Below are 27,452 nucleotides of genomic sequence, written 5' to 3' on the forward strand. Positions count from 1 at the left end.
TGGGCTAGTGATAGGTGTATATTTTATTTTTTCGCTAAAACCACTATCTTTTAAAGCCTTATTATAAACTGGGACAACGCTATTGAAGATGTCCTTATCAGAGGAGAGGCTAGAAATCCGCTTACTAATATTTTTAACTAAATTTTTGAATACTATAGGGGGATGGCATGAACCTACATTAATATAACTTAGTCTATCATTGGGCTTCCTATAAGGCTTATAAATATTCTTATTAAGATCTAAGGAAACGTCTAAGAAATTGACAACCTTTAGGTTAGTATCTATAGTTATACTAAGTCCGAAGTATTTCATTAACTGGATAATATCCTTCCTAAAACGATCTTGTGCTGGTCCATTTGTATTAGCTGTTAAGGCGAGGGCATCATCTTTGTAGATGGCGAAATGTACGTTAGGGAATGTCTTACCTAAGGTATCTAGGAGAAAAAGTCCAATTAGATCACAGATGCCTGCCCCATCATATGAACCCATGCTCACTTCGAAAGCGCCCTCTGTGTCGGTGTTTTTTACCCACTTTGCGTTCTCACTGAAAAGTAAGGTCTTTCTAGCATGGAAGATTATGTCCTTATCATTGGTACTAATTTCTATGAAGTCGCTAGCGAAGATGAGGGCTTTATCTAGCAGTTCTCTAGAGATAGAGGCATAAAAATCAACAATATCGAATTGTGTAAACCTCGTTTTTTTCTTATTCTTAAAACTCAGAGATTTATCTTGACTACCGAGTAAAGTAACATATTATTGTATGTATATATATATATATATTATATATATATATATTATATATATATATATATATATATTATATATATATATATATATATATATATATATATATATATATATGTATGTATATAGGTGTGTAAGTCTTTTACGTTTCGAGCCTGCGCTCTTCACAGAAAGGAACACGAGGAAATAAACAGAGAGAAAATATAAAAAAATTGTGGGTTTAGCGGCCAATCATATACATAAATACATACGTACATACATACATACATATGTACATACATACATACATACATACATTCATACATACATACACACATTCATACATACATACATACATACATACATACATACATACATACATACATACATACATACTACATACATACATACATATATGCATATATACATACATACATATATATAGATAAGAGAAAATCTATCAGAAAGGAATTCTATCTCTCTTAAAAAATATCTTTTGATAAGCATAACAAATGCGCAACCGGTAAAAAGAATGTTCACCTAATTAAATACACTCTCCCTTACTTAAATTATTTTGTCAGCATTTTCTTCATTTCCTTTATATATATATATATATATATATATATATATATATATATTATATATATATATATATATATATATATATATATATACGAAATTAATTTGTGTAAAAATCAATGAGTACTCCGTCTAATGAGAGGCTAATATTGCTATAACTGTTTCATATTACTAATAGTTTCACGTACACATGTACGTTCATCAGGCACCGATAAACGTACTTATGTACTTAGTAGTGCATATAACGCATGTCGTATGAATCACTTATAGTAATATATGCATCGTGAAACTCCGTCGTTTACCGCGACTAGGGTTCCAGTTGATCCGAACAACAGCAAAGCCTGCTATTGAAATTACCGTGCAAGTGGCTGAGCACTTCATAGACATGTGTACTTCTTAACGTAGTTCTCGGAGAGATTCAGCGGGACACAGTGTGTGACAAGGCTGGTCCTTTGAAATACAGGTACAACAGAAACAGGAAGAAAGAGTGAGAGAAAGTTGTGGTGAAAGAGTACAGCATGGTTCGCCACCAGACCCTGCCGGAGCCTCGTGGAGCTTTAGGTGTTTTCGCTCAATAAGCACTGGCAGCGCCCGGTCTGGGAATCGAAACCGCGATCCCACGACCGTGAGTCCGCTGCCCTAACCACAGGGCCATTGTGCATCCACAATATATATATATGCACCTCTTGATTATACATTTTAATTGGATTTGAAAAATTAAAATGTATAAGCAACAGGCACATGCTAGATTTGCTTCGCATTTGTATGTTTAATCTTGGCGTACCTGTTGACGAAGATTTCGCCTGGCAAATTATATTTTTTATTAAAGAAGTCTGAAACCGCTGGTCCAGGAAATAGATGGTAAATATTTCTATTTTTCATTCCCTTCAAAATTTTTTTTCCCTAATTTGTAGTTTGCACTTTAGCTGTTCCTTCTAGTAACGTAAGGTAGTCCTATGATGGATACCTCTTAATGTGCTTAAATGAACTCTGTATTATATATATATATATATATATATATATATATATGTTTTAGAGTGTTTGGGAAATTGCTTGATTCTGTTATAATATTTGGAGAGAATATTTTTTCTCAAAGAGTTAAGATTGAGAGAAGAACCTTTTAGAAAGTCGAAAGACACTAACCTTTGTGTGTGGGCTTTGATTTTAGAGGTGTGCACGCGCTTTCAGTACTTAACGTTTTCAAGCACGTGGAAGTTGTTTTCTGTAAAATTGTTGTTGACTATTTCCTGTTTAGTTTCGGACTCAGAAATCTAATGAAATATTCTTCTTTTGCATTCTGGAGAAGGTCGTTCTCTTCATTTATTTTATGAAGAGGGAAAATTGTAAATGTTCCTTGTGCACTGGTGTCCAGATGATCGCTACTTGGTATGCATCTAAGTGCGGGATTTTTTATTTGATGCCTGCACATTTACACGGTTGGTTACTTTCGTTTCTGTTTCCCCAATATAATGTTTGTCGCATCGTCGGCATGTGATACAATATATCAGGTTTTTGCTTTTACAGTTCATATTTGCATTCGCCTTTAATTCTTTTCCATTCTTGAAATTTTTGGTTGGTCCCTGTTTTATTAAATTACATGTCCCACATTGGGGGTCTCCGCATTTGGTGACTTATATCATTTCTTCCTCTGATGCAAATATTGCTTTGATTAGAAGTTTCTTACGATTTGATGGTGACTTTCAGCTGTTGATTATTTGCTTTTCCATGATTATTTGTAGGAGACATGCAGACGAAGCCCGCACACATTTTGTAAAATCTCTTCCCAAAGGTTAGTGTCTTTTGACTTTCTAAAAAGGTTCTTTTCTCAGTCTTAACTCTGAGAAAAAGATCTTCTCTCCTAATATATGTGTGTGTATATATATACATACATAATACATATATATATATATATATATATATATATATATATATATATATTATATATATATATACGCATGTGCGTGCATGCGTATGCGTGTATGCGTGTGTGTGTGTACGTACATGCATGTGTATGTGTGCATGCATAAAAGCATATGAGATGAGGTGACGTATTTATAGATTTAAATAACACAACTCAGCACACTAGTATAATCTATTTCATGATTGTCAGCTATATTGTCCAAATATTAATTGGTATTGTGAGAATTTAGCATCTAACATCTAACATGAGTGAGTTTCCAAATATCAAACTTATTAAACCACCATTTTGCATACCATAACATATTGAAGTAGCCATTATACAACTATCTAACAAAATTGTAACTGCAAAAAATACAGTTTAAAAATATCTTTCTTTACACCTCTCAGAAAACTCTACCGATAGCCGCCAATGTGTTAATGAAGACGCGATTAAATACATTGGTTTAAATTCTCTGCAGAACAAAATATTAATAACACTATCATATTATGACAAAAGACGACAACTCACACAACTGGGACGAGGATGCCGCATGCAACAGCTGTTCCCGACGCCCAAGAAACAGACAGAAAATGCAGGACCAGTACGCATGCTACAGAAGGAAATCCGAAATTAAGATGTGTATTTCTTGAAAATAAATTTTTCACTGCATCTTCTCCAGGTAGAAGTAATAAGGTGGCAACTGCAATGCAAATATGACAGAATTTGTTCTTGATATACATAATTTTATTTCACGGTAATAAACTACACTTCTACAACTCAATGTAGAACAACTTTGGTTTCAATTTTAAACGATTTAAATTTGAAGAATTAGATAAAATAACATATATGAGGTGCGCGTCAATGAAATCATCATACATATGTACAAAAATTTCTCGTTTTGTGGAAGAAATGCGTTCTCGAAACTTGCTGTGACATGAAAACACGTAAATCGAAGCAACATATTTTCGCGTTGATATGAATGTTATAAGATGATAATGGTACCGATGTAGGTTTACAAAATGAAAAAGAAATCGTAACACATCCACTTTTATGCATGAAAATATCAACTCCTAAAGGACATGGTACTGTATGTACACATGAAAGCATTTGAAGAGGAATACTTTTAGGAATAAATAATTATAAATAAGATAAATAGGGTATGTTCTTATCATAAAAACGATGGCTCTGTGAGAGGGGGCAATGAGAGTTTCTAGGGTGATGAGGGACTTTGTCTTCTCTCGTATAGTTCATCATCACCACCACCTATTTGAGAGGCGAAGAAATAGTTTGATGTGCATTGTCTCTTTGTACAGCTCAGTGTAGGAACTGAGCTCATTGTAAACACCTTAACGAATCATAGCAGAACCTTGCTCTTCAAGAATCAAGGAAAAGAATTTCAAAGTAAATAGTATCAATTGTACTTGTGAATATTTCCAAGCTATTTTTACAGTGTCACTAGAAGGACCTCCTTATATATTTTGTTGAATTACGGTATCACAGATATAATTCATATAACCATCATCACCTTCAATCATGAAGACCTATCAAACTTTATGCAAAGCACAGGCGGTTCTACTAAAGAGTTTTCTGCAGCATTACAATACTTTCAGAAAGGAATTCTGACTCCTTTTCTTTTTATAATTTTAGTGGCTTGCATATTAAGGCAAAGTCTTAATCCCCAATCTGGACCAGATTTTTCCTTAAGTAAAACCGATCAAGACATCAAAAGTACTTGTGTCTTTCTGACGAGATCTATGATCTTCCTCTCACTGCTACTGCTTTTCTGTATAAAACTTATTATCATCCCTTGAGAACACTACAGACAAAGTCTGTTATTAAATGCAAAGAATAGTGAATGCACGACCAAAAATAAGCCGCCGTCGATTTCGTTTCATTGACGTTTGGACTGGGCGATATGTTGTGTTCTCGAGCAAGGAACATCAATTCACGTTGCTCCAAGATACTCACTTGAAAAAGATTACTAGTACTTTGATGTAGCCCTCCCTCCCTCCCTCCAGATATCAAATTTTCAATATACCATAAGGTCTAAGGCGGCGAGCTGGCAGAAACGTTAGAACGCCGGGCGAAATGCTTAGCGGCATTTCGTATGTCTTTACGCTCTGAGTTCAAATTCCGCCGAGGTTGACTTTGTCTTTCATCCTTTCGGGGTTGATAAGTTAAGTACCTGTGGTCGAGCTAATTGACTGGCCCCTTCCCCCAAAATTTCGGAACATGTGTCTAGAGTAGAAAAGAATATTCCATAAGGTCGAGCGCTGGGAGAACCTAAAGAGTGCCTGCGACAACGTAGGCGCTTAAAAATATAGGCTACAATTTGCAAGTGACAACTAAGCTTTCCAGTCTTTAGAGGCTCTGAAATCCTTGACTTTTGTGTGCTTTATTAAATTTTCGTTTTGGCATTTCCCAGAATCCACAGGTTTCATCAGCGTCAAGTATCTGTTTCAAACAATAAAACACCTTATTATTTTAGCAAATTTTAATAAATTCTTTTGCAGTGTTCTTATCTTTTATTCTACTTCCTCAGTAGATATCTTCAAGTTTTAAATTTTCGAAACAATTTCTTATTGCCACATATTGCAGGTTGTAGGTAATTAAACGTCTTGTTTGTAATGTTGACTTGATTAAAATTTCATATTGTGTTTTCCGTAAAGCCAAGGTGTGTTTAGTTCATATCTTTTCTTGAGGAGGACGGGGTCTTCTATCTAAAATAAAAGAACTTCTTTGCATTGTTACTTTAGGTTGCAATGTATTTATGTCTTCTAAAGTATTTGAAAGGTCCGGTGATTATGAAACCTTTGGATCTTTTTTTTTTTATTCCTGTCTATATTCTAACTCTTTCGCAATTTTATCGGAATCGGTTCGCTTTTAGCTTGACATACGAAACAATATACCACGTACCTTCATTATATGTTCCATTAGTGTACCACATAGTTCCAGTTTTTTTCATGGAGCCTTTGTTACATTTATAATGTATCACATTTGGTTCTGCTTCAGGATCTGCCCTGGTGTCATTATAACATCCATAACTACGAAAATAATCATGAAAAACAAAATATACAATCTGTCATTCGTACCGGCTTAGGTTTGTTGACTCGCATACTCTGACCCAACGAAACTATGGCGGTAGCCTACTTAGGATATCAACTTGCACTTTGTAGATTTTGTTAGAACCCTTGGTCTGGAAATCCGTGTATGAATACTAAGAGACAAGTCAGTAATACTTGGAGTGTATACAGCTACTCCATGTGAACCAAGTGGAGCTAGGCAGGAATTTGGTAGAGAAACATGGCTACATATTCTGCAAGTTATGTGTTGGTACATATTCTGCAAGCTTGAGAATATGAGCAACATTGACACAATAGTTTGCATTGCACATGGTACCAATGCCTTCGATAATCTGGAACAAATACAATTATTAAGTCCCCGATTAACTAGGTTACATGTAACCACCCCCACGTAACCAAAATATCAATTGTGCCTACCAACGTACACGATGTCATCAGTAACTGTCCACAAATGTTCGCAGGGTACTACCTTCCCATGAGATACGACATTTTTGCAAAAGTCTTTTACAATCCAATCCAAATGAAGGATTGTTCTAACGGCCATACTAAAGGCGCAACAGAAAAAGAGTGTATCTATAGCTTTAATCATAAGGGAAAATGATGGAACCTGATGTAAACACATAAGTCAGGTAACGTTGAACGGGTTAGGGAGCAAAATAGTACACTTTTGTAGACATCAACTGCTCGGTGGATGAATAACTCGTCTAAGATTGAAAATAGATACAACTTCTATAGTTCTTATATCCAGATTATTGACTTTCATTTGTACCTACTATTTTAGATGCACTGAATAACAGATTAACATAAAAGCTTAGAAATGCTGGTTTTGCTAAGAAAAAACAACAACCCGATTCGCAAAATTTCAAATATTCTTCACTGTTACATTTACATATGGAACACATGAATACGCACACAGATATAAACATTAACGAAGCACAAATATGTGTGCACTAAAGTGAAATGCATAACCACGAGATAATTGCAAGTTTATTTCCATGAGCACCTACATTTATGTACACACTAATTCATTTACATATCCACAAACCCCAAGAACTCTAATGACTAAAATTCAAGTTTTGAGTCTGCCAAGCAAAATCTTAAAACAATATTATGAAGTTATAAGCTAACTTTTACACTCACCATTGTTATAATGAAAATAGCACTTATGGAACTTTGTTTCTTTGTAAGTGACATATTCGTTTTATAGGAAGCATTCTAACTATTAAAAAGCATCATAAACAGAGGGATAACAAATCCCTGTCTCCAGACAAATGACTTAAATAAAAATACCAGTGCACAGAAATTACGTTTTAGTCATTTAACTTTCACTTTCTTTATATTTTTATTGTATTTTACTGTTAAAATCACATATGTTTACTTACGTTGTATTTCCGTCTTCTGTTATACAGGTGAACTGTGTGCAACCGAAACTGTCGGGTATATAGATATACACTGTCGCTATTATCACCTGGTCAAGAGTATATATGGATCAGTACATAACTATATACTTACATAGATATAAGTGTAAAACAAATCAACTAAAAATAGTACGTATATTGGTTTCATATTTTGGCCAGGGATTTGGGGTTAGAAGGAAGGTCGATTATATTGACCCTAGTGTTCAACTGGTACTTATTTTATCAACTCCGAAAGAATGAAACTCAAAGTGGACCTCGGTGAAATTTGAACTTAGAGCGTACAAACGGATGAAATGTCGCAAAGCATTTTACGCGGCATGTTAACTATTCTGCGGCCTTTTTCTCTATTAAAATAGTGTTGTCTAACTTGTCATTGTAATACTTGAATCAAAACTTTTAGTATAAAAATATTTAACATTGTGAGTAATAGCAAAACAAATAAAGAAAATTATGCAAGAAAGAAAAGACAATATAAGTTCAATAATTAATATTATTTTAAACATTTAAACATTAGTATGGAAGACAAAATTCAGATAAGTTTCGGTTTTATTAGGCCTCCATATCAACGCAGAAACTTTGCCGAACTCGACTAAATAGATAAGAAATGAATCATCTGATGTATCATAATCTTCATCAATAATCATAAAAATTGTAATAAAACTTACAATAAATTTCTTGACAAGCAATTTCTTTTTGAATTACTTAAGTTTAATATTAGTTTATGTGTTTTTATTTAAGCAGGATGTTCATTCTTGGATTTAAAAGCTTTGAATATTAAATCCCATCATATCAGTGAAACATGTTCTATAATAACGTATAAGTTAAACGGCACCGGAAACTTGCGACTGAATCTAGTATTGTCAAAAAATATGTCAGATAGAGAGATAATAAATACTGTACTATATTCTTATAAGATATATAGGGGTTGGACAAATTAATGAAAACACCTTGCTAAATAAGAGTTTTATTATTTAATAAGGAGTTGATCCGCCTTTGGCTGCAATAGTTGCTGCGATACGTCCAGGAAAAGACTCATACAGCTTTTGAACAGTTGCGAGAGATATTTTCAGCCAACCATCAATTAAGACTTGTTCCAGCGCCTTCAGTGACATTGGAGGGGAGCGATTCCTTACTTGTTACTCGAAAGTAACACCATGAATGTTCAATAATAATTAGATCTGGTGATTGTATGGGCCAATGTAAGTGTTTCACTTCACTTCTGTGTTCTTGAAAGCAATTTTTAATGACTGTAGCAGTGTGGATTGGCATATTATCGTCTTGGAAGATTATTTCACCATTAAGAAATAATGCCTGCACCATAGGATGAACTTGGTCGCCCAAGTTTTGTAAATACGTCTGAAATTTCACTCTGCCATTCAGTGCAACTGTAGGATCAAGAGAAATCCAAGATATGGCTTTCCAAATCATCACAGACCTACCTCCATACTTAACGGCTGGGACCAAGCAGTAGGATGATAGGCTTCTTTGGGCTGCCACTAGACTTAAACCCGTTCAGAGCTTGGGAAAAGCATGAAAGACGATTCATCATCCGTTGATCTATTGGTCACTTCTGATGATATTCTGACCGGAATCACTCTTTTCAGAGTTCACTTTCCCTTGCTTTTGGAATGTAATAATTAAACTGAGGCACCAGCCATCCGAGCTCCAACAAATTTCCCTTGTTTAAAATCAGTAAGGTTGCACATTATATATAAGTATAATTAACTGAAAAAAGATAAGGTATAAGGTTATAAACATTAGGTTCTAGATGCCAGAAATGCATTTACATATCCCTTGCAAGCAATTCAAGTTATGATAAACGAATAATCTTCATTAGAAAATACAGAACTGGTGTTTCCATTATTTTGTTCATCTATACATTCATCTATGCACCTGAATACACGTTAGTGTAGACATAACTTGCACTCCTTTCAAAATATCCCCCCACCCAAAGGTTGTATAGTTACACAGTAATTACCACGCAGAGAGTGTATACACTTTTGCACAAATAAGAAAGAAATGTTTAGTTGAATCAAATTTGGAATACATTATAAATAGCTCTCAGTTGTTTGTTTGTCCAGACACAAAATTAGTATACTTTCGCTGGCAAAAGTGTAAGAAGTGAAGAAACAATTCAAATCAATCCAACATTTTCAAGTAACTTAGAGATAAAAATCTATCGGGTAACAGACTAATATTGTTCGTACCTATTACACAAGACCTGTAGTATGAAATGCATTTATTGGATTATCATGTAAGGTAGATTTTCACATATAATTGATTCAATATCTCAATTGTATACAATTCATATGAAGCAGATCCTGTGTATGAACTACATTTTATGTTAACGAAATTTATGTTTATATATGTATAAAGAAGAAAAAACGAAAGAGTGTTTTCATACCATGCAAATTATAGGTTCGATGCAGTGAATAATTCTAGCTATTATCGGTTTCGGCATTTTGAAAAGTAGCTTTTTCCGCATTCTCGCCATCTTCAGTTTGAGAAACGTAAAGAACGCGCCTAAAATCCCACCAGTTATCCCAATAACTATAGTTGGTATAAGCAGCAGCACGTTGATATTTATCACTGTAGCAAGCTACAAAATAATAATATTAATAATAATAATTAATAATAATAATAATAATAATAATAATAATAATAATAATAATAATAATAGTAATAATAATAATAATAATCATAATAATAATAATAATAATAATAATAATAATAATAATAATAATAATAATAATAATAAATGAGACACAGCTTGAAAGTCTTGTGCATACTCTCCGCATTTTCTCAAATGACGTAGCTATAGATTTTGGGATAGAAAAGTGTGCTATATTGAAAATGAAACACGGAAGATTTGAAAGAGGCTAGGGAATTGAAATGCCAAATGAGCAAACAATGAGGACGGTTCAGAAAGGTCAGTGGTATAAGTACTTGGGTATACTGGAAGCAGACGAGAGAAAAAAAATGAAGAAATTAAATAATTTACCCGTAGGGAGTAGACATGGAGTGTAAGAAAAGTATTGCAGTCAAAACGGAATTCCAAAAGCCTCATTGAAGCAATAAATTCAAGAGTAGTAACGTTAATCATATATAGAGTTGGAATTATAGACTGGACGAAAAACGATATGTCAAGTTTTGCTAATTGCTTATTTCATAAGAACCGGTATAGGGACAAGGATCAAATATCCGTAAACTGCAAATTTCTATCTCTTTTCTACTCTAGATACAAAGCACGAAATTTTGGGGGAGTGGGAAGTCGATTAGAACGACCCCAGTACCCGACTGGTATTGAATTTATCTACCCCGAAAGTATGAAAGGCAAAGTCGACCTCGCGGAATTTGAACTCAGAACGTAAAGACAGACGAAATAGCGTTGGAAGCAATTGTGTACACGTTCATTTTAATCACAATATATATTAAGAAAAAAATTCTTAGCAGTATTTCGCCTGCTGTTACGTTCTGAGTTCAAATTCCGCCGCGGTTGACTTTGCCTTTCATCCTTTCGAGGTCGATTAAATGTACCAGTTACGCACTGAGGTCGATGCAATCGACTTAATCCTTTTGTCCATCGTTGTTTGTCCTTTCTATGTTTAGCCCCTTGTGGGCAATAAAGAAATAAATATATATTAAGGAAAAAAACCCGACGAGCTCATAGATACCATATGACGTGTGATTTTAATTATTTAAACAAATATAGAGCATTTGTTATATGTTCATTAGGAGTTCAATACACGACACTCGCCATCTCAATAAGAAAGTCGATTCGGTGGGTTTCTTTTTCTGCCGGATCGCCAGTTTACTCCAATCATCATCTCGTCGACTCCGTGCGTTTGAGTTTCGGGTTTCTCTAACTTGACGCCACAATTGTTATTGCCTAATCTCGAGTCAATTCCTACCTGGGTGGGTTGACAACTGTCCGTTGACGGGAGGAATTGGTCGAAACTAGCTACCCAGCTTTTTGTTTTCGTATGCAACGATCGCAAATATTCGCGCCTTTCTGTACCAGATATATAACGGGACTTGCTTTCTTCATGTATTTGTTGCGGTACCAGACGTTAGAAAATGGTATGAATCGTGGATTGCAGCTGGTACGTAATGGTCATTCGAGTAAACTTTCCCAAAGAGAAGCAGTTTTTCCACTTGATGAAGAACGATGATTAGAACTCGCTGTAAATAGGGATACCAAACGGCAACGACAGGAATCCAAACAGATAAGGCACGTTTGATGGTTTCGCTCGGCTTACCCATTTGACTGTGGATGATAAGTAGATGTATACATACTCTCTATGCTACGGGTCGATAACCACCCTTTCCATGCTGAAAAATCAGATGCGTTGTCTGATACAATAACGTTTGGCAGTTTCTGACCGAAAGGATGCATCAAGCACATTTGTATATTTTCCTTTTCGCGTGAGGTGCAAGAAATGGCATTGATGTAGTTGTAATACGAATTGACGACAACGAGTAAATTTCTAACGCGGTTCATGGAAACCCAATCCACGTGAATACGTTCCCGAAGACCATCCTTACTCCACGTCGCTGTCGAATCAGCTTTCGTACTTCGATTCTGTTGACAAGTTAGAAATGAAGGTAGTCACATCCCAAGACATGTTTGGCCACAATAATCAAGAGAAATTTTATCGAGCATTTGTTGAATACCCAAATGTGTATCATGACTATCGCTAAGTACCCTGTAGAGTAGTTGTTAGGGAACATTCTTGTTCGCAAATATAGAATTCTGTCACCCATGCGTTTCAAAGAGAGGTCACACTTGTTTCGCGATGTCTGTTTTTGGTTATGATTCTGCGTTTGATTCGCTGTCACATTCAGTAATATTTTTCACTCATTTGCTCAGCTGCTGCTTGCAATCTCAACATTGCGTCAACATGAGGAATTTAAGAGCTAGAGATATGCGACATATCAAAATCTAACGCGATTAATTGAATAGCCCATCGCTTGCTTTTTGCAGAAACATTCGTGGAAGATATATTTTAAAGGTCTATGATCCGTACTAAGTTTGAGTCTTTTACCTAGCAGGAATTGTTGGAGACGGGTAACGGCCCATACGATGCCAAACGCTTCTCGCTCGATATTTGACCAATTAGATTCAGCAGGTGTCAATTTTCTCGACACACATAGAAGAACGCGACCATTTTGTGAATGTATTTTCACAATACTGTTCATTGAGGCATCCATCGTCAGCTCGGTAGGTAATTTAGGATTAACTGACTTCAACACTGATTCTTTGTATACCTCGTCTTTAATATTCTCAAATTCGTGTTGGCACTTGTCACTCCACTGAAAACGATTGGCAGTAGTTAGTTTCTGCATGCTAATTGTTTTCTCACTAAAATTTAAATGAATCGCCCAAGTATCCGATTAGTCCAATAAAGGATTGCAGTTCCTCAGTATTTTTTTGGTTGATTTAATGCCATGAATCTGTAATAGCGTAACCAAGTATACCCCTCTTGTAGTATTGATGGTGCAGAGCTTTTGACTATTTTCATCGACCTCGATCTGCCAATACACGTCGGTTAAGTCAATCTTACCGAAGAAAAGATACACACAGTAGCTTATCCACGTTCAGCATGACCAGTGGTGCAAGATTCTTCGGTAAGATTGACTTAACCGACGTGTCTTGGTAGATCGAGCTCGATGAAAATAGTCAGAAGCTCTGCACCATCAATACTACAAGAGGGGTATACTTGGTTTACGCGATTACAGATTCATGGCATTAAATCAACCAAAAAAATACTGAGGAACTGCGATCCTTTCTTGGACTAATCGGATACTTGGGCGATTCATTTCAAATTTCAGTGAACTTTGAAGTTGGGACACATATGCAGTCGTCCATTTTTCTTTCTAACACAGACGACTGGAGAAGTAACACTATGCCAGCCGAGAGCGTATTTTTAATTACACCTTCCAATGTATCTATTTCCTGTACTACATCTTCCTCGAGAGTAATATGTATGATTGTGGGAGCACAGAATTTATCAGAGGCATTAGGTATTAATTTAACAGAAGATTGCACTCCTTTTATTGTCGGCAGAAATGACTTAGCGCTGCAAATTGTTTCAGTATTGAACAGGTCACGATCTAGTAGACCATACCTGCAGTCACCTTTAATTATTTTGAAAGTATGGAGTAATTGCCGACCACCTCGTTTCACAGTAGGGCAAATGTCCCAAGTGCATTCCATGTGATGCTCATCGTACGATTCGTATGAAGAATGTTGCCGTGTGATCGTCATGCCGATATCCTTTGCTATTACAGATGAGATACTGCTGCAGGGAGCACCCTATCATGCATCCTGTGTATTATGTAACCATTACTGAGTGAGACAGATTCAAACACAGGTTTTTCCGATGCGTGACCGATAAGTGCGCAAATATTACTCATTTTATCGACCGCGAAAGGATAAAAGGTAAAGTCAACCACGGCTGAATTTGAACTCAGAACATACAGACGGACGAAATACCTATTTCTTTACTACCCACAAGGGGCTAAACACAGAGAGGACAAACAAGGACAGACAAACGGATTAAGTCGATTATATCGACCCCAGTGCGTAACTGGTACTTATTTAATCGACCCCGAAAGGATGAAAGGCAAAGTCGACCTCGGCGGAATTTGAACTCAGAACGTAACGGCAGACGAAATACCGCTAAGCATTTTTACAGGCGTACCAACGATTCTGCCAGCTCGCCGCCTTCATATATTTATATCATATAGACATCTAGTCGACCTCATTATCCATACGTCTATCGATCTATTTTAGAGCCAGCTATTTAGCTCAATCTTCAGCAATGTTCACCAATTTATTCTATTACATCCAACGTGGTCATAATTTTTCTCATTGAGACTGTTTCTGTTCTTCAATAAGAATGCAGTAAACAGCCTGTCGCTGTATTGGGTCTGAAGAGGCTGTAGACAGACGTTATATATCGATTTTATTTATCAATCCTGAGTGTTTAATTTTTTAGAATATGTCAGGAGATAGAAGGCGTAAACTTTTCCTTGCATCGACACGGATACCTCAGCTATATTATATGTTGATTTTATTGCAGATGTTATGAATACAGAATGACTCAACAACTGGATACGACTTGGTAATTCATTACTCCAACCTCTTTTCTTTTCGACTACTCTATACTAGTTTACTACTAGGTATAACATCGACAAACCTTACGTCCTTGAACTTTCTATTCTTTTACCATGAGCTGACATTGTCTAGAATTTTTACATTTCTGTCTAACTTTTTCTGAAATTTGTTATGGCACACGGCACATATTCAATTTTCATCATAGCTGATGACATTCACTAACGTTTTCTTGATTTCTTTATACAGTCTAATCTGGATTGTTGCTTAAAACTGCACCAGCCGAATGGAATTTCGTGAATGCCTTTGCAGTTGGCAAAACTGACCTATGTCTGCTGTTTGGACGCTTATTATGGTGTTCTCCGACATAGAACTGAAAAATCAGGTGTCCAGTAGTGACATGCTTCAGATTTTATGAATAGAACAGCTGTCTTTTGCCTTCTACAGTTTCTAACATAGTTCGTTATTTAGATTGGGAGTATTAAATGATGGATGTAGTTTGCTGCTATTTAGTTTTATTCAAAATGCCTTAAAGCTACTCATGGATATAAGAATTACACGAAAAAGAATTTTTGTTTCACTCGCTTCGATTGAGATCGATATGTGCATCATGTGTATAATCATAAATGTGTTTGATTTTTTAAAAACATTGATTCGAAATAGGTGGTTACTATATCTACTGACAGTAGGGGTCTCATTTTCTACTTCCATTTGTTTCATCATTCTGCTTTAAAAACTACACAGAATAGCTTCCATGAAACGCTACTAGGGAATTTATAAGATGCATAGGGATTTTGCTTTCTTAAAGGAGATTATGCCTTCGTATCCATTTCAGTAGTAGTAGTAGTAGTAGTAGCAGTAGTAGTAGTAGTAGTAGTAGTAGTAGTAGTAGTAGTAGTAGTAGTAGTAGTAGTAGTAGTAGTAGTAGTAGCAGCAGCAGCAGCAGCAGAAGCAGCTGCTACTACGGTGCTTTTCAATAATCTACTTGTGTCACATTTGTTTCCCTTAAAACTTTGCATAGATTTTTCTGTTTGATTACACCGTGTAACGCGATTTTTATCCTTGGATAGCAACTGTTATTTCCCATCTGCTTACCTCTAGAAAGCATGAAAAAGGGTTAATATTTCCTTTAAACTTTGCTTTTGTTACATTTATTCAAGCTCTAAAATATCCCTCTCAAAACATGGCTACACTGCTCTCCCACTATTCCAGCTCGTGATCAGAGATGCACATATTGTCAGCCACTAACTGGGGACATGCTCATCTGGTTAAGGTCAATCAACTGACAAGCAAATCTATAGTACTGAGTAGAATATTTACTATAACGATATCTCTGCTTTAGCATCTCAGCGTTGAATATGTCTGAAATGTAATAAAATATAGGCAAGTTTCAAAACACTGATGTCCAGGTCACAAAAGCAAAGTTTTCATTTCCTTTGAAATGGGAAACAAATAGGAAATAACACTTACTGGCAGAAGACAAAAAAATATTAAAGTTTATTACAAAGTGTTATTACATATAGTATAATGATAACTTCTATACACTGCAATATATCGGCTACGTGCTTTTGCTATGTGTGGGGAGATTAATTCGATTGAAAACAGATCAAATAGGATACAAAATATCATTTTTTATTCTCGTTTGGACTTCGTTTATTTAAATCTTGACGCTCGGTCAGAAGCGCGTGATTAACGGTTTCATTAGATCACACATTTGATGGTGAAATGATATCAAGGAAGGTGTAATGAAGCAATGACTGGCCGATTACTTTTCAAACTTAGTTCGGGAAAATAGTTGAGACCACAAGAGGCAGTGACAGTCCAATGTCCACTTCCTAGTTTATTGATGCTTCTGAGCCATTGTGATCATATTATTGATGCTTCTGATCCATTGTGATACATCGTGATTATTGCAATTTTGTTGCATTATTCGTGATTGCTCTTCATGTTATATAATGCAATTTCTACATGTTACATGATGTAATTGAAAGTACAATTAATTATGTTATAATAAATATTTTTAGGATATTTCATGTAAACATTTTTTGTATATAAAAACTAAAGTCAGCTTATGATCAGCATACCGAATGTGATAGAAAAACACAAAAATTGGGAGTAAAATATAACTTTCATTAAAATCTGTTACCTAGTGCAACAGATCACTACAAGCCCAGATCTTCAAACATGCTCCTCAAACAAATAATCAGCTTATAGAATTTACTACTTTTGTGTGCTTTATCTATGAATTACATCTTACATCTATGAGTGTTGATATTGATACGACTCTTATACACCACCCACTGAAAGCATTTATTATGCGATTCAAAAGAATTTAGTGCGTTTCGTAGTTTATTAATTACAAAACATTGATAAAACATGTAAGAACATGCATTAGTATCTTATAGGTTACCAAAGAAAAGAAATGTACTGAGGTTTAATGAAGGCGTCTTGTACTGCATATTAATACTAATAGCATCATATGTTAAAGAAGATGTTTTGATGTACACAATTACAAAATAAAAATTTAACTATACATACATGGAATAATACATAGTGTTCTTTCTCAAAATGTCCAAAGGTACCGACATGTTGATACCCATGAAAAACTGAGTTCAAAAGGTCAGTCACAAATGTGGCCACCATACAACAAAAGAATATTTGCCAGGACAGAGATTTCGTCCAAAATGAAGAAACTTCTTCCATTGAGAAAAGAAGGCCTCCAATTGGCGCTCCAAATGCTGAAGCAATACCAGCAGCAGCTCCAGCAGAAATGAAATTTCGTCTGAAAATAAAATAGATATAGGCATAAAAATGTATAGATTTAATAAATTATTAAATATTTATATATTCTAGATTGAGACAAATCTGACCGATAACAAGAAATAAAACAAATAGATGAAAACTTTTTACGAAAGGCAAATCTTTTAAGTTATCGAAGTAATATCATACGAAAATCTTTTGGATCACTTTACTGCATGAGTAACAAATGCAAAATCATATTTCATGTGTAATTAATAAATGCTATAAACATATTTCCCTGAAAATAATAAACATATTGTCGCAAAATTTATAATTTATACTTTCAGAATTTAGATTAGAAATTTCAAAACTAATGAGCTAAATATATTTTCAGTAGCGTGAGCATGGGAAAATATCTTAGAAACTGAAACTCAGACTCTATTGAAAATTACAAAGAGAACCTGGAATGTGAAATTCGACAGTAATTCGATTAAATGTTCACTTATTTATACTAAATATCGTTTCAAGATGCAGTATTTTTATTTTATTTTTGCTTCGATCGCGTTCTCTGGATATAGAATTTTTTTCTGATCGCATTAATCTCTATTAATATATTTTAGATCTATCGATTTGGAATCTGAAACTGTTGAAGATGTTTAAAAGATATTTTGTAGCGATATTTGTTTCCCACGAATTTAGAATCTCTGAATGAAAGCGCTGAATATATTGTAATATTAGACTTGGAAGTAAAACTGAATAAAACTAAAAAGGCAAATAAGCACATGTCTCTTGAAAGTTTTTTCATGGATACTGATAACTTAACACAAAAAAGTGATGTAAATATATAGGAATGTATGAAACATGATTATATAGATATAGCCATTGATAAAAACGTCAACTAATACATTTTATATTTGATGGATCTAGAGGCAATGGCAGTTACCATTTAATACGGGAAAGACATCGGCATGGGTGGAATTCTGGATGGGAAAATATTCTGTGAAGGAAACACTGGGTGTAATGATCAGTGCGAGGCCTATGGGTGAGGATGAACACAACAAGTAATGAAGCGGCTTTTCTTTTAAAGCGATCAGGATACTTGAGTGTACAGCAGCAGAGGCACCGTCCCATACAAAAATATACTGAGTGTCCCTATACACGTACCATGCATATACATATAGTACATGAACCAAATTAACCATAGTTAAATAATGGGTGACATACCATAAAAAACGCATTAAACAGAATACTACACATACCACACTTAACCAAATAATTGTCCTTACAATATATTTCAAGAACACCAGAGTGAAAAACTTACGCATCAACATGAAACCAAAGCCGAAGCCAGAGAAGTGCTTCGCACAAACAAAATAGTATACAAATGTAAATGAAGACATCAAAGTCGTGGATATCATAAGACAAACAATTTGATAGTCGTTTTATGTATTTCCATCAAGACATGGCAACATGTTATAAACATAAAAAAAATATTAGCATAACTTTAGTTGAAAGCACACATAAAATAGAAGGGGTCATAGCTATAGAAGACATACTCATATTGAATTACGAAGCAGAAATGGTTAAACAGATACGACATACGTAAAATTAATAATAAAAGTCAAGAGGAAGTTGTTACTGCTTTTACATTATTCCCAAGGTCCTTCGACAACTACGACAAAGGCTAAATAACAATGCTACAAATATTATCATTTTACTTGAATGATAATGCTGAGAAACTTTTGAGATGTTGAGGGACTTAGGAAAGCTAATATTTCAAACTTAGTATAATGGAATAACTAGGAAGTGAGAAAATGCTTAAACAAAAAAATATTAAACTCGAACATTCGTGTTATTATGTAAAATGTTCAAGGAAATGATGTTCTTATATTTAGAGTGCGACGAGTATTTGAGGATACTTGATTATCAGTATATTACTTTCTTCAAACTAATTAACGGAGTTTTATTTATTCCGAATCCACCATAAAAGGCTGACACAAGAAATGAAAAGACATACAATCATTGATATATTATGTGCGAAACACGGCTATTTAAAAATTGCTTACTTTCTAAATATTACAAGTTTGGGTGGAAATAGAAGCCACTGACAGGAATGTTTCAACTGTATCAAAGGAAAAGAAAACATTCTAAATATCCGGACACTATAGAGACACCACAATTCATCTAACGACTTTAAAGCATTATCGATGATACTGAAATATCAATGAGGGCCATCACCGAAGAACTACATGAATTGCAGCGCATGAGGACATATTACTGAGAAGAAGCCAATTTTGTCTGCAAAGACACGCGAAAACTGTTTGATCTGTGCGAAGGTTAAAATCGTCACGTACATTACATGTTTTGATTCTTATCTGATCAGACAATCTTCAACCAAGACTAAATGTCTAACAGGAGAGATACCTGATAGTTAAGTGCAGGTCATTCCGATGTCCCCATAGTAATGCCACTAAGTTTCCAGCAACTGTGATGATTTTAGGAGAGGTGAGTAACGCAGCTCGTTTCATGTCATCTCACATCTTTCCAAAGGGTACTTGAATATATTTTGCATACGCTGATGTGCTGGAGACAGTTGTTAAGCTTTGCATGGATGATGTAGGCATTAGAAGGCTACAAGTATTTCGACAAAACCCACCATCATCTAAAGAATTTCACATATTACAATGTGTAATACCAAATTTGTGACCTCCAAACTAGCTAAATATATTTCCCATTGACTACTACATTTGGAGCGTTGATGAAAAGGAGACTAATCGATATTTTCACAATACCGTAGCTTCACCGAATGCTGCCATTTTCCAGGTGATGTCCGAAACTGAAGGCGGATTCTTAGAGCAATCGAGAGCATGCACACAAATGTTTATTAAAAAAATATTTGGGTCATAGTAAATTAGAGCTGTTCAATTTTATTACCAAGTATGTCCTCAAATACCTCCCGCCCTTATATACAAATATATATTTGTATATCATATGCAAACATATATATATATATATATATATATATATATATATATATATGTATATCATATGCACACACACACACACACACACACACACACACACATACATACATACATACATACATACATTCATACATACATACATACTCCTTCTTGAGGAAAATCTAGAGTGAAGAGAAGGAATTTAACCAAGATGCTTTGTGGCTGGAAGAAATCCGAAAAAGTTATTGCTCCTGCGTTACATCAAAGACACAACATTGATGGTGAAACTCTTGCAACTGTGATACAGAAACTCCAGGTTGGAAAAAAATCTTGGAAGAGACCAGATTGTTGAATATTGGTACAAGACGCTAACATTCTACCGACTATATCTTATTAATCTGTACCGGCAAGCTTTCATTGCGAACAGTAAGTATACCACGCTGGTTTTTTCTCCGATAGAGACAAAATTGATCCCCAAATGCAGAACCACCCACATGGCAAAAAAGAAACTACAAGCCAGAACTTAATGTATAAAATATATATAGCATGTTTAAACTTCTTCCTCCAGGACCATTGTGAAACAAATAACTTTATAACGGCAGAACAAGCAGCTGGGAAGAAGGAAGTCTGGGGATGTCCCGACCAATTGTTACTCAACAAAACTGTGATGTCTGAGGTGCGCGAGCATAGGACGTACTTAGTGTCAATGTGGTTAGATTACAAGAAAGCCTTTGACTCTGTTTGCCACTCATGGATGCTAAAAGCCCTTCAACTTGCAAAAGTTCCAGTGAGAATTGTCAAAGCCATCTTGAAATTAAACACAAAGAGTGACTGTATTATCACCGATAGAATACAATATCGTAAAGGCATATACCAAGGAGACAGCCTCTCTGTGATGTTGTTTATAATTTCTGTAAACTCCTTGTCATTCATGTTAAAGAAGCCTTAAGGAAACAGATATTCGCTGCTTCTTTGAGGATGATTTTGCAAAGAATATGCATGAGATGAAAAAGAGCCTTGATCTAGTTACAACATTCTCAAAGTATACAAGGCTGGAGTTTGGTCAGGATAAATGTTGTTATATGGTTGTGAAAAGGGGGAAAACTATAAATCAGACTAGTAACATCTCCATTAGTGATTTGACTATTTCCCTTGTATCTGACGAGGAATGTTTAAGGTACCTAAGGGTAAATGAAAATATATCTTACAATGGCAACGGTAACAAAACACGTGTCACAAGCGAATAAAGAAAATTAGGACCTCAGAACTATCTGCATTCATTACAACAGTGGCCCACAATATGTTCAATATGTTTGCAGTGCCAGTACTTATGCCAATATTTGGGCTGCTTGATTGGACGCTTGATGAGATCCGAGTCATTGATGTGAAAACCCGAAAGATACTAACAAGCTCGCATAATTCCCACATAAACAGTGACGTAGACTGCCTCTACCTAAAATGTAAACAAGGTGGCAGAGGCTTATCATCGATCCAAAATACTTTTAAATGTCTTATCATATCCCTTCTGCAACATCTTTTAACCACCAAGTCTCGAAATCCATCCCTTGACCAAGTTAGCATATATGAGGTTGATAACATTATAAGACTTGTAAGGCAGCTCCTTGAGCAACACTCTTTGTCTGATAAACAAATCGCACGACTCTACCGCAACATATCATCAGATGAAAGGATGAATCTATATGAGCAGAAGATTATGCCTCCGTGATGATAGTAACATCGATCTTCAAAGCAGTTTATCATGGACCAATAGCCGGATTACTACCTCCCCCTTTGAAGGGTATGCGTTTGCAATCGTAGAACAGCAAATATCAACCAAGTACTTGATGCACAAAAAGGATAGAGATGCAGGATAAGCCGTAAAATGTGACAACTGATGCAGACTTTGTGGAGTTCACACCGAAGATATCACCCACATCATAAGCAGTTGTCCGAAAATGTCATCACGGTATCATCTGCCGATGAGAACTGACGTTGTAGATAGGACACTCTATAATAAAATCCGTCGGAAGGAAAATATCGAGGACAAAGAAATAAAAGCTCACAATATGGTAGAAGTCATAGCCACTCATAATAAAAAGGAATACTGATGGAATGTGCCAGTGAAGACATCATTATAATGTAAGTACAAGAGACCTGATAAAATGATCTGGGATAAAGAAGAGAAACTGTGCACAGTTGTGGAAATTAGCTGCCCAGTGGATGTTAACATAAAGCCGAAGATCAGTGAAAAACACAACACCTAGGCAGAACTCTTGAGAAATCTGCAGTTACTCTATCCAGGGGCCCTGGGATAAGTAACACACTGCCTAAATACCAGTCTTGAAAAATTAGGCTTCTCAAAATCAGAAAGGAGAAAGGTAATTTGAAGGCTACAGATCCAATCCATCATTGGAACTGTAAAGATCTATAAAACTTTCCAGAAGTTTATCATTTAAAGGTATATGAGCATGTTTTGATATGTAACCATATTCATGAGAATACATACATAAAACATACAAATCTGCACATACATACATAGGCACAGGAGTGGCTGTGTGGTAAGTAGCTTGCTTACTAACCACATGGTTCTGGGTTCAGTCGCACTGCGTGGCACCTTGGGCAAGTCTCTTCTACTATAACCTTGGGCCGACCAAAGCTTTGTGAGTGGATTTGATAGACAGAAACTGAAAGAAGTCCGTCGTATATACATGTGTGTGTGTGCTTTTGTCCCCCACTATCGCTTGACAACCAATGTTGACGTGTTTATGCCCCCGTAACTTAGTGGCTCGGCAAAAAATAGTGATAGAATAAGTACTAAGTTTACAAAGAATAAGTCCTGGGGTCGATTTGTTTGACTAAAGGTGGTGCTCCAGCATGGCCGCAATAAAATGACTAAAACAAATAAAAGAATAAAAGAATACAAACAAAAATAGTTTGTTGTTGATGCTGAAATTCCAATGAAGGAACCTTGGATCTAGGTTAGAAACCGGTTCTTTCTCTATTGGCAAGAAATTTTGAAATAAACTGAATAATGACATACAGACACACATACATACATACATACATACATACATACATACATACATACATACGTACATACATACTCAAAGGATATAAAATTAAAGTGTGGTCGGAATAAATGTTATATGGTTGGAAAAAGAGGAAAATCTCTAAACCAGACTAGTGACATTTCCATAAATTACTTGACTGTTTCCCTTGTGTCTGATTAAGAATGTTACAGGTATATAAGGGTGGATGAAGACATATCTTACAATGGTACCGGTAACAAACACGTGTCATTAAAGAATATTACAACCAAATAAAAAAAATTAGGACTGCAGAACTCTCTGCATTCATTAAAATAGTGACCCACAATATTGTTACAGTACCAGTACTCATACCAATATTTGGGCTGTTTGATTGGATGCTTGATGAGATCCGAGCCATTGATGTGGAAACCCGGAAAATACTAACAAGCACACATACTTTTCACATAAACAGTTACGCAGACCGCTTCTACCTAAAACGAAAATAAGGCGACAGAGGCTTAAATTTAATCAATAATGTCTTTGAACGTCTTATCATATACATTCGACAACATCTTTCAATCATCAAGTGTCGAAGTATAACCCTTGACCAAGTTTGCGTACATGAGGTTGGTAACATCATAAGACTTGGAAGGCAGGTCCTTGAGCAGCATTTCTTGTCTGTTAACCTTAAATACCACAGAAGTCGCATGACTATCGCAACGATGATGAAAGGATGAATGTATATGAGCAGAAGACCATGCATGGATATGTTAGTATAAAGCTCAGAGACGATAGTAACATTGAGCAACAAAGCAGTCAAACATGGATCAACAACCGGTGTATTACCACCCACTTTGAAGGATACGCTTTTGCAATCCAGAAACAGTAAGTATTGACCAAATAACAGTTGCACAAAAGGGATAGAGATGCAGGAAAAGCCGTAAAATGTGACAACTGATGCAGACTTTGTGGAGTTAACACCGAAGTTATCGCCCACATCATAAGCAGTTGTCCAAAAATGTCATCACGTTATTATCTACGGATGAGACATGATGTTGTAGCTAGGACACCGTATAACGAGATCCGGCGAAAGGATAACCCCGAGGATAAAGATATGAGAACCACAGCATAGTGGAAACCATAGGCCTGATATATTGATTTGGGATAGAGAAAAATTTTGTACTGTTGTGGACGTTAACGTAAAGCTGAAGACCAGTGAAAAAGAGAATAGCTACACTGAACTATTGAGAAATCTGCAATTAATTTATCCAGATTGCAAGTTCAGGTTTATACCTGTAATTATTGGGGCACTGAGATAAATAACATACTGCCTAAATTGCAATCTTGAGAAATTAATCTTCCCAAGACAAGAAAGGAGAAAGCTGATTCGAAGACGACAAATCTAAACCATCAATGGAACTGCAACAGTCTGTAGAACTTTCCAGAAGTTTATCATATAAGTATATGTCAGCATGCCTAAATATGCAAGTATATGCATGACAAGACATACTTAAAGCATACAAATCTGCACGTATACACACGAGGGGTGTATGAAAAGTTTTAAGCCTAACATAGAAATGGGGCTTCTAGGTAGCTGAAACGATTTTTTCTGGTAAGTACAGTCTTTTCGGAGTATTCTTACACATTTTCATGATTCTGATATTTAAATTTTTTTTGTTACAGATTTTTGAATAAACAAGTGTCGAGGTTACAAGGAAAATGGAGAAAACTAAGTATTGTGCTGTCATAAAGTACCTTCATTTGAAAGGCATGACTCCATCAGAAATCCATGAAGATATGGTGAGAACCTTAACTGACAATGTCCCTTCATATGCAACGGTCAAACGCTGGGTAAATGAATTCCAGCGTGGCAGGGAGAGTGTGGAAGATGATCCCAGACCAGGGAGGAAGTTTATTGGAGTGTCAAAGAAAAGAGTTCCTCTACGCCGGGATAATGGTGCTTTAGCACCGCTGGAGCACCTCAGCCATCGAGGGGGACAATGTTGAAAAATAAATCATTAGAAATTTTGAAATATGTTTTATACATACATACATACATACATAAATTTTGAAATATGTTTTATACATACATACATACATACATAAATACATACATACATACATACATACATACATACATACATACATACATACATACATACATACATACATACATACATACATACATACATACATACATACGTACAATCTCTTTGAAAATCAAAGTCAAAGATGGTAACTATGGACAACTGCTTCGAAACCTCCAGCTTCTATATCCGGATTATAAATTTACATTTACATCAATAATAACAGGAGCACTTGGTTTTGTAAGTGAACGGCTAACTGTCAGAAAAAGAGATCAACTTGCTGGCTCTCACATTACAATCTGTAAGCGGAACAGTAAAATTGTTAGAAACGAGCTCTTTCTTCAGAGGAAGAATTTAAATGATTTGATACAGAACATACATACATACATACATACATACAAAAATACCGTTATTGATGTTGAAATTCCAATGAAGGAGCTTTGGATCTAGGTTAGAAGCGGCTAATTCTCTATTGGCAAGAAATCTTGAAATAAAATTTTATAAGGACATACATATATACGTACACACACACACACACACACACACACACACACACACACATTCATACATACACACATACACACATACATGCATACATATATGGGATAAAGTGTTGTGAGTCTAAATGTGATTCTATGATATGGAAAACCTGTACCCTCCTCTGAAAACCTAAAAATGAATGGTTTTACTGTAGTCTGCTGACAATTATAGTTATCTCGGACAGGATGAGAATGTCAGAACCATAAATGAGAAGAGGAATATAATTGAGTACCTCGAGAGAGTAAAGAGAACATGGTCATCAAATCTTTCAGCTTACAACAAGCACACTACCCACAATACCTATGCAGTGCCAGTTCTCACGACTACATTTGACCTTTTGAATTGGTCACTACAAGAACTAAATGTGACAGATGTTCGAACTCGCAAGCCGCTCACTGTTACAGGAAACTTCAACATCAATGGAGACAGGCTATACTTTCCATGCAAGGAAGGTGACCGTAGTCTCAGATCTGTACTGATGTCATATAAAGCACAGATATTGTTGTGTGAGACTACAAAGTAAAGACATCTGTTGTGGAAATCAGCTGTCCTCTGGACACGAATATGGTTAGAAAAATGCAAGAGAAAGAGGGCATCTATGGACCATTGATAAGAAGTTTGCAAATCCATCCAGTACTCAAGATATACTTCCAGCTTCATATCTATTATTATTGAAGCACCAGAATAGATACCAACCCGTCTGAAGCAGAGTATGGCTGAACTTGCAATCTTGGGTAGAGAATGTAAATCCTTAATTCATAAGGTACAAATGATCACGATATCTGGTACTATAAAAATTTGCAAGACCTTCTTAAGCTATAAAGAATGACGGTTAAATTATGATACTTTAAGTCGGTAGCCGGTCAAAATATTGTCTCTTACAAGACAATATCTCATAATGAATTTTCAGTACCAGTGTCGATTCCAACACTTGGGATACTTGACTGGTCTTTATAAGAAATCCACTCCATAAACATTAAAACCTGCAAGATTATGACATCAACTGGAAATCTTCACAAAAATAGTGATATCAACAGGCTCCGCCTATGAAGAGATGAAGGAAGTAGGGGGTTGAGATCAGTGCAGAAAGCCTTGAATGTCGCATAGTCTCTCTCAGACAGCACTTGCTAAACAACAGCAGCAAAATTGGATACATTAACTAGGAGCTGAAAAGTGAAAAAAAACAATATCCAATGTGTTCTAAGTGAGCTCTGAAGCAGGTACTTTCTTCCTGATGACTTCTTATATAACTTCAAATCAACCGAATAGCATAT

The 27,452-nt window shown here is 35.6% G+C and overlaps 1 protein-coding gene across 2 annotated transcripts in view; it reads right to left on the reverse strand.

Moving 5' to 3' along the window:
- The window catches only part of LOC115218801 (chloride channel protein A-like), a 242,837-nt gene that overhangs the window by 70,478 nt on the left and 144,907 nt on the right, over positions 1 to 27,452 (reverse strand). For both annotated transcript variants that reach the window (XM_036501937.1, XM_029788739.2), the window contains exons 8-12: positions 17,359 to 17,602; positions 10,108 to 10,302; positions 7,668 to 7,753; positions 6,119 to 6,246; positions 3,731 to 3,902 (exon numbers count right to left, since the gene is read on the reverse strand). In XM_036501937.1, the coding sequence (XP_036357830.1) occupies positions 3,731 to 3,902; positions 6,119 to 6,246; positions 7,668 to 7,753; positions 10,108 to 10,302; positions 17,359 to 17,602 (825 nt within the window). The remainder of the gene's footprint in view (positions 1 to 3,730; positions 3,903 to 6,118; positions 6,247 to 7,667; positions 7,754 to 10,107; positions 10,303 to 17,358; positions 17,603 to 27,452) is intronic.

Source organism: Octopus sinensis, linkage group LG1, assembly GCF_006345805.1.
Source record: "Octopus sinensis linkage group LG1, ASM634580v1, whole genome shotgun sequence".
Lineage (NCBI taxonomy): Eukaryota > Metazoa > Mollusca > Cephalopoda > Octopoda > Octopodidae > Octopus > Octopus sinensis.